The 15461-nt window shown below is 36.4% G+C and overlaps 1 protein-coding gene across 1 annotated transcript; it reads left to right on the forward strand.

Moving 5' to 3' along the window:
- Nucleotides 1–7863: 7863 nt before the first annotated feature.
- On the forward strand, nucleotides 7864–14325 carry LOC149833606 (aquaporin SIP1-2-like). The gene is made up of 3 exons (XM_090010894.1): nucleotides 7864–8447; nucleotides 8582–8854; nucleotides 13846–14325. Exons 1-3 carry the CDS (start codon nucleotides 8157–8159, stop codon nucleotides 13993–13995), a joined length of 714 nt encoding a protein of 237 aa, XP_089867020.1. The 5' UTR covers nucleotides 7864–8156; the 3' UTR covers nucleotides 13996–14325.
- Nucleotides 14326–15461: the final 1136 nt, after the last annotated feature.

Below are 15461 nucleotides of genomic sequence, written 5' to 3' on the forward strand. Positions count from 1 at the left end.
AACCTGCACTAAAGGCCCTTTGGTGGAAGAAACATGTGCCGTTGATCATGAACGATGAATGGCATGCGTTTGTCTAACGTTGGTGTCCAGTGTCACATGTGTGTGTATATATAGAAAAAGTGGTAGCTGCCTATCAGGAGCAAACGGGTGTTTTCAGGCTTTTTTCCACAAATCCAACCCTGCAGATGTGTTTGACATGGTCGATTTTGTAGAAAACAATACTTGGACTATGATTTTTCAACAAAAAACATGACTTTTTAAGGCTTCAATATTTATAAAAATATTAGACCATTGATTTTAAACATTATAAATGCCCACACCTGTGTGTCAGAATCAGACAATCCAAGAGTCGATTCTAATAAAATCAAGCATGTAAAATAAATTTGTACAGTCAGATTTAAGAAAAATTATGGAAATCCCCCTTCAAAGATCGCTGTAATATAGTTGTTCTTTTTGGTAGGAACGGGCCTTTGGTTTGCCAGTCTGGCTTATGTACAAGTTTTCCTGAGGATGCAAATGTATTGATCTTTTCTTTGTTACAAAAAACAAAGTTTTATTTAGAAAAACTTGTAGTTAATTTGATTAGGATTTTTATTTGATTTTCTTTGATTAGGGCTTGGAATCAAATTTTTTAATTTAGGGTTTTATAGTAAATTTGATTAGGTTTTTTTATTTAATTAGAGTTTTTTCTTTGATTTTTTTATGATTAGGGCTTTGAATCAATTTTTTTAATTAAGCTTTTTATAATTAATTTGATTAGGGTTTTTCTTGTATTTGATTAGGGATTTTTTTTATTTTCTATGGTTAGGGTTTGAATTGGGGGTTTTTTATTTAATTTTATGGTTTTTTTCTTATAGTTTAAGGTTTTTTGTTTATTTATGATTTTTTTATTGTGTTTTAAGGTTTTATAATTTGATTAGGGCTTTCCTTGTATTTGATTAGGAAATTTTTATTTTCTTTAATTAGGGTTTGAATTAGAGGGGTTTTATTTAATTTTATGGTTTTTTTATAGTTTAAGATTTTTTGGTTTATTTATGATTTATTTTATTGTATTTTAAGATTTTATAATTTGATTAGGATTTTTTGTATTTGACTAGAGATTTTTTTTCTTTGGTTAGGGTTTGAATTAGGGTTTTTTTATTTAATTTTATTATTTTTTTCTTATAGTTTAGAGTTTTTTAGTTTATTTATGATTTATTTGATTATATTTTAAGGTTTCATGATTTAATAAGATTTTGATAATTTGATTTTTTATAGTTAATTTGCTTTTAAGGTTTGGTATTTTTATGATAAACTTTTGTAATGTGATATGACATTGATTAAATCATTTACATATAAAAAATATCAATTCTTATTTTCTCTCAAATGACTCAAATTGTAAATATTTTTTAGTTTTTAGATCCAATCCGAGATCCATATCCAAGACTAAAATCCATAATAAACATGTTAAAACACTCATATGGTCATGCGGATCGAGTTGTACAATCCAAAATAATGTTATCCGACCCATTATCCGTGTGTGTTCATGTTGTCCTCACAAAGCGTAAAATGTTGGGTACAAGGAGTACAACATCTTGTACAATCGAAACAAATATTGAACTTGGTATAGTTGTTACAGAACATATGGAACGTCAGTTCTGTCTGTTTTGTTCATTCATTCTGTTCAATCCTGAACAAGCCATCAAACAAGCCCTTAAGGCATGTTTGAATCACGAGACACCGCGAGTGAGAATTGACCGGTCCCAGCCCAGGAACCATGCCTTGTTTGAAACACGGGAATGGTTTGGATGTGCTGATGTACATGCAGTGGCGTAGCTAGGATTTATGTGAGGGGGGGCAAACAGGGGTGTAGCAACAAAAAAAATTGGTGTGATAGTCTGGGGTTCAGGGGCAGCGCCCCCGAAAAATTATTTTTTGAGATAAAATAAAAAACAGCTGCAATTATTAATAAAAAACTATTTCATATGGACAAATCAAACTATTTGCTGCAGTCAGGGCTGGGCTAGGACTGGGCTTTTAAAAAAAAATTAACTGGACCGGGAGGCAGGACTGGGCTAGGTCAGAATCACACAACCACGCCTAGTGCCAATGTAGCTAGTCATAATCCACGGCTTACCTTCATTTAGAAGCAAAAAAATGAACGGTTATGCAGGCAGTTTGGATGTGCTGATGTATATGGTTCTCCACTAGAACTAGAAAATGTAAAAGCAAGCCTTATACAGCTAGGATTTGGATGTTATATTATGTGTAAAAAAAAAAGTCTTCCATTGCAAAATCTTTTTTTTTTTTTGAAAATCAACAATGGTAATTTGTGACTTCCATTGCAAAATCAAATATATGAGGGTTTATCCAGATAAAAAACAAAGGAAAATATAAAACAAATGAGTGAAAGATGTTAAATTAAATACAAAAAATAATAGGTGTGTGTGGAGAGAGAGAGATTAACATGCATCAATTCCTTAAAAGTAGGATATAGTTACAAATGTAAAATCATATTTTTTAACGGTGCACCAATGCCTTAAATAAAAAGGCCAATTTATATATAGGCATCTGACATATGGCAAATTTAAGTGTAACCACCTCAGTTTTTAAATATTTAAGATAAACACCCATTTCTAAACCTAAATTTACCATATATTAGAAGCCTACATGTAAATTACCCTAAAAAACTTCATGGTATTTCTTTATCTTATTAAAAACATGTTTTCTTGCATTAAACTACCATTACATCAACTTTAAGAAGTACTAAATAGTTGTTTTTTTGAAAGCAAGACTATTTAGGGAAATTTGCATCTAGGTGCCACCCTTTTGCACCTAATTCCAACTATGAGCCTGACGTTTTTGAAATTCCAAATATGGGCTCTGTTTTCCTGGAAACTGCCAATCATGGGCCGGCGGTTATTATTGTCTTTTAATGCCAGGTTAAATTACAGGTCAAATACAAAATGACATTCATAATTAAGAGTTCGAACTGTTTAATTTTTCTTTTTGATGAGGATGAGTGAGTACTTTTTAATTTTTAAGAGAAAATATAAGAAACAAAAAAGGAATCACGTTTTCTACTACGATAGATGTAGGAGTGGACAATGGGTCGGGCAGCCTGGTGGGCCAAGCCAACCCAGCACATCATGGATTGGGTTTGGGTCAAGGTTGGGCTCAAGTTGGCCCAGCCTGACCCTGGGCCTTAGCTACCTAATTAATTTTTCAGTAATTGGTTGCATAGTAATTTCGTAACTATTACTATTTACCTAATTAGTTGCATTGATTATATGAGAAATAAAAAGATAATTAGATAGATGCATTAATTAATCTTTCGTATAATTCATTGTTTTTGGAATTATAGTAATGAATTTATGAACTTCATTCAAAAATAATTTACAAATGGGTTTGGGTCAAGCTGAACTGACCAGCTAAACATTGGCCCACTGAGCCAATGAGCTGGGTCATGGGCTGCTCTTAAAACCCGAGCCCGTTAAGAACCGGGCCAAAAACCCAACCCATTAATAAATAGGTCGAGACATCTCCAGGCCGGGCCATACTTAAAACCCGATGGGTCAAGTTCTAAATGGGCCTAGCCGGGCCGATGTACGTACCCCTAGATAGATGTTGACCTAAGGTCTCTATTTGACAGTTTTCATAAAAAATTTAGCTCATATCTAGAATTTCACAAAAGTGAACCTTATTTTTGAAATTATAGAGGCAAAAGGTTGGCCCCTAAGGGGCGTTTGTTTCATGCCCTTTTCTATGAAAGAAGCTAGCTTTCATAAAAAATAAAACTTTCTTTCTTACAAGTGGTGAAACAAACATGTCTACGGGAAATGCAAAAAAAACAGTCCTCATGGAGAGGCACTTTCCCTCCAAAGAAGTCCTTTAAGGCATGTTTGATGGCTTGTTCAGGTTTGGATAAAATGAACAAAAAGAAAGGAACATAACATTGGTTATGTTCGTTTGGTAACAATTGTTCTAAGTTCAACGTTTGTTTGGATCGTACACAAATACTATGTTCTAAATGTTCATTGTTTGATGACAATGTGCGGACAACTTGGACAGTCATGGATAATGGGTCAAATTACTTCATTTTGGATTGTATGACCCGATCCGTTCACCATTTTACATGTTTTAACAAGTTTATTATGATTTTTTGCCCGAATATGAATCCAATTACGCAATTATATCTAAAATCATGAATTTTTGTCCTGAATATGGATTTAGAATTGATTTTTTGCCCCGAATATAGATATTTAATAAAAATTTTGCCCTGAATATGGATTTTTGCTCTGAATGTGAATCTCAAATTAAATTTATTTCCTACAATATGGATCTCGAATTGGATTTTTGCCCCAAATATAGATCTCAAATGAGATTTTTGCCCCGAATATGGATTTTTGTTTTGGATATAGATCTTGAATTGGATTTTTGCCCCAAATATGGATCTTGAATTTGATATTTGGCGCAAATATAGATATCTAATTGGATTTTGCCCCAAATATGAATTTTTGACCCGAATATGGATTACCAACCAATATATTCAAGTCAAAGTGGATCATGGTTATGGTTGGCAGAGTGCATGCTAAACAAGTTCTAAGAGTGGTTTATCATATGGTTTCAAAAGATGGACTTAAGATTCCCGTAACTCTACCTGGATTGGGGGTTTCAAAAAACATATTGATTGCATTGTTAGTTATGCTTTCATTATCAAAATATGTCTTAGTCAACTCCTTTTCCAACCAGGCCATTTTACAAGTTTATTATGGATTTTTGCCTTGAATATTAAATTGGATCCAAATACATAACATAAAAAAAAGTTTAAAATCTAAAAATCTTGGATTGGATCTAAAAACTAAAGAATGTTCATTCATGACAGATAACAACAAAAACATTATTTTAGTTTATTATGCACTATTTGGGACTACAAGTCTCAACTTTGATGCAAAATCCACATCATCACCATCTTTGACATGTAACTGAATAACATAAATTTATCAAGAAAAATGTGCAAATTTCATATTGAATTCACAATTGTTGTGCAACCATGCCAGCAATAAAAAAAACTTGTATTACAATGGTACCCTCACTCTACAGTTTTGAAAGTATAATTTCTATTGCACTAAGTATCTCACTAACACTTCCAATTATCATAATGATTCTATCTGTTCTTGAAAATTATTCATTGTTACGGGACAACTGAACACGAGTTCTAGATTGTAAAGCCAACTGGAAGATTGTTAGAACCACCTTTGCCAATGACAAATCCAGCTGTTGCATTTGACACAAACGATATAATTTCACGGGCATCCATAAACCTACCGTTTTTGTGTCAAATCTAAAAAAACTTGTATTACAATGGTACCCTCACTCTACATTATTATCTCTTCCCCAAAACCCTAAACCGTAGCTCGATGCAGCGGTGTCAAAATTGAATACATGAGCCGATCACCCAACTCATGTAGTTCTTTCGACGGCCTTGGCTGGATTAAGAATACAAATCCGTGGGTGAGGGGACAGAACGGTCGGCCAAAAAAGGTCCAGCCGGAGGCCCTTCTCCGATTGGCGATAGCTGACCGGAAAATGGCCAGCCGGCCAGAAGCAGAGAGAGAGAGATTACCGGATACAGTGTGGGCCGGCCGTTGCCGGAGGAGATACGGCACGCAAGGGAAGAGGAAGGGGTTCTGGGTATCGAGAGGGAGGAGAAGACGGGTCCCGAAAAGTACCGTTCTACTGCCGAAGGGACGCCCCCTCTTGGGGCCGGAGGCTGTGGTGCCGCCACCTGCCACTCCAGTGGAGCCCTTGCATATATATATATATATATATATATATATATATATATATATATATAAAGAGAGAGAGAACCGAAAGTAATTCAACATTAACAAAATGTTAACCCATCAACTGAACAAAAACAAAAGCCAAAACAAATAAAGAAAGCACAATATATATAGAGAGAGAGACGCATGGGTGCGGTGCGCTCGTCGATGCATTTTTTTTTGTCCCCTCCGTTCCTGTTCATTTTGTAACGGGGGTTGGAGGTGGAACAAAAATTACATAGTAATTTGGACGCAGCAGACGCGCAGAACGCCGTCCACCGCCTCCAATGTTTGTTGGAAATCACTGTACCCAGCAAGATTTCCTTCCTAATCTCACTGGGAACAGCGCATCAAACATACCCTTGTATGCTATGTGGACACGACATGGCCCATGGCATTCCTTGTGTTATTTTTCCATCGAGTGTAACCGAGTATCTCACTTTCCCTTTTCTACAAAAGTAAGCTGGGTTGGGCAGACCTCGATAGCACTGTTGTCAGTATCGGTGTGTATAGGGTATCGTATCGGCGGAAAATCGATGCTTCACGCCTGAATCAGCTATTTTTTAGTACATTTAAAAAATACTTAAAACTATTTTTTAAATATTATTTTAATGGATTTAACATGTGTCACATTCTGATTGACAAGCTGTTCTGGATCCCACCAGATACGTATTTCAGATTTTGCGTGAGCCCCATGAGACAAATTAGGATGGATCAATGGGGGAGAAAAATCGTGGGATTCATGCAAAACCTGAAATGTTTTATCCTTGTATTTGGCGTGACCTTAAATGTGGCAATAAATAGTTGCTGACTATTTGTCTCGGTGAAAAAAGTCAGGGAAAATCATCTATTGCCATTGGAAAATACTAAAAGGCTTCGTTTGTTTCATTCTTACCAATAAGAAAAAACCCATGGGAAAGACATCTCAGAAGGCCATGCCATGTGTAAAAAAAATTCATACGTAAATCCATTCTTAAGCGGTGGCGATAATGGACTTAGGTATTAAATGCAGTGTGAAAAGAAACACTTGTTTGTTTATCTTGCACATACCAAAATAGATGGTTTCATAAGTAAACCTCTATTTCATGTTTGTTTCTCTTGCGCACATACCAAAATAGAGGGTCTCATGAGTAAACCTCCGTTTTTAATGTGTAAAGTAGGTGAAACAAATGAAGCAAAATTTTAAAGTGTTTGTAATTTGTAAGTCAGGTGGGCCACATGCCCAAAAGGGTTTCGCGTAGTGGGATGGGTCCTAGGCCGCTAGGCAGGTGGTCTAAGTTCAAATCCTGTGGGCGTCACCTCTTGTACAAGCCCAAGACGTGGCATGCAGCTCCCTGGGGCAAGGGGTAAGCCCACTGAGTTTTATGCTTATCAGGACAGCGACCATAAGAAGGCTACGTCTCTTATCCTAAGGGTGGTTTCTCCTAAATATCAAAAAAAAAAAAAAAAGTCAGATGGGCCACAAAAAGCTGGGACAAATAGTTAAACGGGACTGTTTGCTGGTGCATTCAAGCACACCCTGAATGGTAAAAGTAGCACAACCAGATAATTAACTTTTTAACCAAAAGACTTTGTACTTTTCCTCTTGGGCGGCCAAGCTTCAAGTCTCAACCCCAACACCCTAACACTGCCCTTTTTCCATATCAAAACAAAAGTTTTAGTGTACAATTCTTCACGAGATGACCAACTCTGATGTATCTTTTTTTATTCTTTTTCAAGTACGAGATGGCCCAGCTCGTCCATGGTCAATCGGCCTTTGTTAAACGAATAATTCCAAAAGGTCATAAAAGTATTCCTTTAAAGAAAAAAAAATCTTAAAAAAGACGGTTATCTTGAATAATTAAAACCTTAGCCAGCTAAACATAAATCCTCTGGACACTTTTACGTAAATTACCGGAAATAAAAAAACAAAGGCGGTTGTCATGGGATCTTTTAGTTTTTTTATTGCCCACAGGATAGAAAGATAGCGCATTGAAACCAACGGTGATATGTCGCTGATATCATACATTATTACAAAGTTGTTGGCGAATCTTGAAAACGATGCAGTTTCTCGTATATTTTTTCTGAACAAGCGTGTGGTGTTCCTACTATGTTGGGGAGATTGACGAGGGCCTTTTAGGCATTCTGGTCAGGAGGAACAGGAATCCTGTTTGCAGTTCTAGGTGCATCACCGGTTGTTCATCCGTGGAAAATGGGAGCAAATTAGCATTTGAGAGGAGGATTCCTAACCCGTCTCTGCTTATCTGATTCTCCCCTTAATAAGAGACCCACCTCATTTTCTAGAGAGAGAAGCAGAAGCAGAAGAAATTCAAGAGGAGGAAGGAAGGGTAGGAAGGAGATTAAAGGGCAAATATGGGGGTGGTGAAATTGGCCATTGGGGATGCAGTGATCACCTTCTTGTGGGTGTTCGCAGTGTCTACTTTGGGCGCGCTCACTTCCATCATCACGTCCTACCTGCAAGTCCAACCCCCCCTTACGCTCCTGGTTACGACCACCCTCCTCTTCACCCTCGTCTACACCTTCACCGTCATCGGAGATATCTTGGGTGGTGCCAGTTTCAATGCGACGGGCACGGCTTCCTTCTACGCGGCCGGCTTAGGAAACGATAGCCTCTTTTCCATGTCCATCCGTTTCCCCGCTCAGGTAGAAGCAGGATCCCCTTCCAAAACACCCCAAGTTCATCAGATTCTTCGATCCCCTGTTTCCATACTAAAGATTTCCTAATGCGTTTCCGTCTTTTCTGTGTGTGTTCTTGCTGCCATTGTTTTGGTGTTTAGGCAATTGGGGCGGTGGGTGGTGCATTGGCCATCAACGAATTCATGCCTGCGGAGTACAAACACATGCTTGAAGGGCCGTCGGTGAAGGTCGATTTGCACACCGCAGCCATCGCTGAAGGAGTCCTGACCTTCATTATCAGCCTCGCCGTCTTCTTCATCGTCATCAAGGGCCCGAATAGCTCGATTCTGAAGACGTGGTTTCTCTCCATGACAACTGTGCCGCTGGTCGTTGCTGGATCCAGCTATACTGGGCCGTCGATGAACCCTGCCAATGTAAGCTCGAAGCCCTCCATGCTCTGTTTCATGCTATCTATGTTTTTCAACCCTCAAGATTCATGAGCGTTTTGGTTTTAGTCCTTTTGACAATGGTGATTGCCTGAAAATTCTGATATTGCTTATTGTTTTTCATGCCAAGGATTCTTGTTATAATATGAGTTCCTGTCATTCATTGTTGACACAATGGCATGCTATTTGTTTTCTCATGTATAGATTGGATCTGCGATGATTCGCAGTTTTAAGAACACGCATCATGTATATAGGTGTTTTTTTTCTATACATAGCCTGAGTTAAATTTGACTCGTCTTTATTGTAGTGCATTTTCCCACATTGTACAATCTCATGCTGTAGACACTTATTTTACAGAGAATTGTTCACGCTTTGAAATGGTTATCTGTCGTGCTGGTTTCCTTTACGGCATATTTTAAGCCGTTCCTCTTTTTCAGAAGGACTATTAAGTTGCTTGTGCTTGACAATTGTGTGTGTGTGTCTCTCTCTCTCTTTCTTGTCTGGCCCCATAATTCTTTGATCCGTTTTGCTATGTTAACAATGAGTTTTCATGGTCTGTTTCCAAAGTGTACTTGGGATCATACTTATCATGATTGTGAGAGGGATATGGCTGATGACCATTCAGTGCACATACACAACTTGCAGTTGAATAATGATTAATGTTATTAGTATTTATTGGATTGGTCAGTTTGGATTTACCCAAAGCAACTTAAATTACTGTAACATGGTGAAGGCCTCAACTGCACGGAGACTGGCTCCAAGGAAAAAACTTTTATAAGTCAAACGCTAGGCGGGGACTTAGGTGCAGGCCCACCGCCTAGGCTTATGGGTCGAGGCAGTAGGACCCTATTTTGCCACCTACTCTGCTTAGGCTGTGGGGACATGGCTGTTATTTTTTTATTTTCTTTCATTTTTTTTCTTCTTCCTCCTGCTCCATAAGTTTTTTTTCTCTCATTTTCTTCTTCTTTTGCTTTTCTTTTTTTCCTTCTTTTTTTTTTCTTCTTCCTCCTTTCACCCCTCCACCTTCTCTTCTTCTTCCTTTTCTCCTTTTCTTTTTTTCCTTCTTATTTTTTCTTTTTTCTTCTGCAGAGTCCACTCTCTTCTTTTATTTTTTTCTTCCTTTTTCTCTTTTTTTTTTTTCTTCACATATCTGCATGTGTTTTTGGCACACACACATATATAAAATCTGTTTTTTCAGTTTTATATACATGGGTAACTGAAATATGTTTACCAGCAAAACATGTTTGCTGGTATGAACCGAGATTTTCATAGGGTTTTTTTTTTCTAAAATTTTACCAAATGAATGTGATCTAAATGCTTGGTTTTATAGAAACAAACTCTTGGATCATCCGATTACGATGTATAAGAAGGATCTTTTAAGGCTTGAAAATCAATGGCTCAAAATTTTCATAAATATTCAAGCATAAAAAATCACATTTCTTTATCGAAAATACATAATCCAACAGTCGATTTCTAGCAAATGGACCATGCCGAATGCATTTGCAAGGTTAGATTTGCAAAAAAAAAAGCATCGAAAATGCCTAGTTCATACCAGCAAACATGTTTTGCTGGTAAACATATTTTAGTTTCCCTATATATATATATATATATATATATATATGGTTCATCATGTCCCCTTTTTCTTACCCTCCAAATATCAAAGTTTTAGGTGTTTTATGCTCAATTTGAACCATTAGATGTGTTTATCAATGCTTATTTATTGAGAAACAAGTTTTTTTTCAAATTGATTTGATGTAAAAATCTGAATATTTTATCATAAAATTTTAGTACGATATCAACCTATGATTTTTTTACATCTTTTAAATACACATCTGAGCATAAAGATGCTTAATCAATTACATGTTCTCTATTCAACAACAGTCATAAACACATCTAGATATATATCATAGTCACCTATATGGTTAAAGGTAATTTCTTGATAAGGGTATTTCTCATAGAGATTTTCAAAAGTTGATAACTCTCAGGAATATCTCTAGAGTTTACAAAATTGAAAAAAAAATATAAATAACAAAAAAAAGCTATGAAAATAATAATTTTTGCATTATTTTTCCTTTCAAAAATATAAAGAAACATGTTTTAAAGTTTTTAAAATATAAAAGAAAGAAAAAATCAGAGATGCAAACTAAAAAAAAGAGTTTTTTCCCAAAAATATCGTGATATTTTGTCTTTTGGCGATATTATCTTTAATATTGACTACCTTAAAATATCTGTATTTCTTGTGATATTTTCAAAATATTGTCGGTATCAGTGAGCATGATATATATATATATATAGAGAGAGAGAGAGTAATCGGATGGTGTGCCCCAAATTTTGGTGTATGTTCAATATTATGCAATTTCATGAATTTTGCGATATATTACATTGAATTACACGCTTCATCCATAGTTATAATAATATGTTTGTTACTAAATTTAACTATCTATTGTATTATTTTTGTTTTTCTTGATGTTTTATTTTTTTGGTCCCGCCTAGACCCCGACTAGTCCTTTTAGGGGTCTTCCGCCTGGGCTCCGACTAGTGCTTTCGACAACTAAGATCAGGGAGTATCAAACAAAAGAAAAAAAAAACTAGGTGGAGAAAGCAAAGTTTCATTCATTATGGGAGGACAAATTGCATCTTTTAACTCAAAGTTATTTCTGTTCACTAAATATGTACAGCAACTGGAATACAGATAAAAGTTAAGTGCTTATGGCAAAAGGGGCATGATTTGGAAGATAGGGAGGTTTCTAAGGAGATGAAGAGGTAAAGAGAGTCATATTGCATGACGTACCTGATGTTTCTTTACATCATACATGTTAGGCAAGAAAATGGAAACGAAAAAGAAACTGATAAGATGGATAACATGTTAATTTTATGTTCAAGCTACTCTTTTCCATTCCCATCATTTTCTGATTAGCCTATTCAACCTAACATCATGAATTCAATCCTCTATGCTCAGTATCCATTAATCACTCTTGTTGCTCTATATACTGACTATTTGATTAACTCTCAAGACTCAAATTGCTGATGAAAGGTCAGTAAGAAGGCTATATATGATATTTCTGCTTGCATTAGGTGAAGAAACAATTAGGATTAAAGGAGATTGATGCCAGCTATGTGATTAGATGGTATTTTACATTTCTGCATGAGATATGAAATTTTCTATTGTAATTGCAGTTCTCAGTGTTGAGGTTTTACCGAAATTCTTTCAATCTAACGTATGTGTGAGTTCTCTCCATTTAAAGAGGTCCTTTTATAATTGTTATAGTGTTTTCTCTTTTGAGTTGATGGATATTAGTCTTTTCTCATAAACAAGACATGATTTTCTTCAAGCCCATCACTTAGGGACAGCAGTTGGCTAGCTGATTGAATAAATTTAAAAAGCAATTTTTTTTTATTGAGACGTATGCTCTGTATACACAAATTGCAAATGGTCATAGAACCGATCAGTACTCAAGCTTCTTGTGGTATGGATGGTGCATATTTCTAAATTAACAAAAGTTCTAGGCCTTCTGGAGTGTGTGCTTGCTGCTGCTGTCAGATGTCTTGGTCATGGCTGTAGTTTTGGCATAGTACAAACGACTTTCTCTCACGAGTGATATTCTTTTCATAGCATCCAATGTGCATCTTTTTACGGATTGCTGAATACATGACTGTTGTATGGCCAGCCGCTTAGTGGAAATGTAGGGAGAAGATGTCCTTGTTGTGTTATGCTTATGAATGGTTTTATTTTGAGATGAGGAGATGCAAACATCTTGATGAACCAATTAGCATCATGACTTATTGTGTTAGGGTCCTGTTCGGTTTTAAAAGTTTTCTTTCCATCTTTATATAGAATAAAGCGTGAAAAGGAAAAAGAGTGGCTTCCACACAGCCAGTTGATTCTCGTGATTGGTGTAGACATGCTTCTTGTAGATTCCAACTGGTGACAGCTGATGTGGCTGCTTCATTCTATTGTGCTGCGTGGATAACATATTGACCTTGGCATGTTTAGGAACTGATCAATGACATCACCGACAAATAATTGAACCTCATAGCTAAGCAGTTGTGCCTTTCTATGTTGAATGCTCTTTTCTATGTTGCAATGATTTGGACTTTTAGCATGTTTTGGTGTTTGTGCTTGAAAGCCTGTTCCATGAAGTAAAATTTGTCTTTTTATCTTACCAGACAAAATAAGTTAGATTCCAGGAAAAAAATTTGAGGAAAAGATGTCCATGGATGTTAATCAAGTGTATGCTGCAGGCAAGAATCAAAGTAGAGTTTACCATCTAAAAATGAAAAAGGTACTAGTATAAGGTACCAGAAGAGTATCATTGGAGAAGCTTTTTTGTGTTAGAAACGAGTAATGATCATCCTCTATCTGCTATTGTGAGAATGAAGCAAGATATACTAATGACCTCTGAAACTGTTAAGTGAAGTGAATCCATATAGAAATGAGACTTGTGCTGGCGACTCTTGTCTGTAGGTGGAATAAACTGCAATGGAACAGGTTATGTCATCTAAATGTAACATACTTTTCCTTGATTCCTCTTTCTCCTGATAACGCCTACATATTCAATCTGTCTGGGTGGCCAATGTATACATGATTTTTCAGGCAAACACCCTGTCATCAAGATCACTGGAGATCAGATGGAATCACATTGCACAAAACAAAAAAATAGTGATGCCCCATCTCACTGCATGATGCCTCTAACATGCTTATTTTGTTCTGAATGTTGCGTATATGGTGCCATCTGCTCTTGTGGAGTTTTCTAATTCTCTATCATTCAAGGGAACGTATTCGATATGGTCTTCATCTTGCTAAAGATCTTAAACAATAGATTAGAACGATTATGGAACATGCATTTCAAGGTAGGCCTACTTGTGTCCGGAGACTGAACTTCGTTTCATGTGAACATGCATATTTAGCATTTGCATTGCATACATATTTTTTGGTTGAAGAGCAGATGAAGTCTGAATATGGGTTTGCTTTAATGCAGGCATATGGTTGGGCATACATCAGCAACCGCCACAACACATGGGAGCAGTTCTATGTCTACTGGATCACTCCTTTGATCGGATCAATTGTGGCTGCTTGGGTTTTCAGACTCTTCTTCTCTCCTCCAAAGCCAAAATTGAAGAAAGCCTGAGTGCAGAAACCAAAGTAATTGGTTTTACTATTCAAAATGATGAATAATGTTGAGGTACTTTAGCATCATAGAATTGTCACACACTGGTTAACTATTTGCCCATGATGGTAAACTGATGTCACTTTTAGTGGAAAGGCTAGGATATATCATCATCATTATGTTGTCATATTGCCATCATATTTCTTAAAAATTTGGACTAGCTAGCTGCACACTCTAGGAGGGGTATATATATTGATGGTATGATTGGTTAGTGGTGCTGCTACAATGGAGGCAAGACTTGACATTTTATTATATTCTAAGAGGGCTCCCTCTCATAAGCTTTGCAATGCATGAAATTCTACCTTCTTCATAGAGGAGCACTCACAAGTAGGCATTTTTGTTGATTGGATCTCTCTCTCTCTCTCTCTCTCTCTCTCTCTCTCTCTCTCTCTCTCTCTCTCTCTCTCTCTCGGGCTGGGTCGGTTATCAGATTGAACTTGAGTGTAGACAGCTAGGGCTGTAAATGGTTTGGATTTGGATTGGATATGGTCAATACCATATTTGACTAATCGGATATTTGGTTAAAAGGATTCGGATGGTGAAAAGCTCATACCTGAACTGCTTTTTTACATGTAAACAAATTTGGATATTGGTCAGATTTGGTAGGAAAAAATCGAAACCATATCCACATCTAATTATATTTGGACGTGATTTGGCTTACCAAATGCAACTAAATTGGAAAGAATTTGGTCAAATATTGGATAAAATCCTATTCATTGGCATCCCTAAGACAACCCTGGCCTGAACTAAGGAGTCAAATTGGCATGTAAATGGTCGTGTTTTTTTACCATAAATCTAGTTTAGGGACTGTACAAGTTAAACCGAACCATAACGACACCTGGATTTGACTCTGAGGTGCTCTTACAGGGTTTGGTTTTGGCTGCAACAAAACCATAAGGGTAACCACAAAACCAACCCAAGCCAGACCCAGCAAGATAATAAATTTTTATATTTTTACATTAAGCAAAAATATAGATTTTAATCGTAACTCGGGTCCGAACGGCTCTGATATGAAATGTCATAAGTTATACCCAGCTTCATATGCAAGTCGGACACTATGAATCCTACTTGACTGCTTAGGTAATTCGCCCTTTCTTTATTACCAAACATGGATCCTGGCAAATCTAGTACATTCATGTTCGGGTCATACCTGACCCATTGCACCCCTAATACGAAGTATATAAAGCCGACAGTAACCCGAATAAGAATCTGTTTAACCGGATTGGGATAAGCCATCGATCAAATCCAAATCTGTTTAACTGGATTCAGAAATGACATCCGATTAATAATAGGATTAAAATGTGGCATAGAGATTTTGTATCAGCGCCTGAATCTAAATACGAGTCGAACATTTGAATTCGGTGAAAAGTAAAAAAGTAACATAATCATTGGCTATTTAAGCTAAATCACATTCAGATTCGATAATA

This window comes from Nuphar pumila, chromosome 6 (assembly GCF_984573655.1).
Source record: "Nuphar pumila chromosome 6, dmNupPumi1.hap1.1, whole genome shotgun sequence".
NCBI lineage: Eukaryota > Viridiplantae > Streptophyta > Magnoliopsida > Nymphaeales > Nymphaeaceae > Nuphar > Nuphar pumila.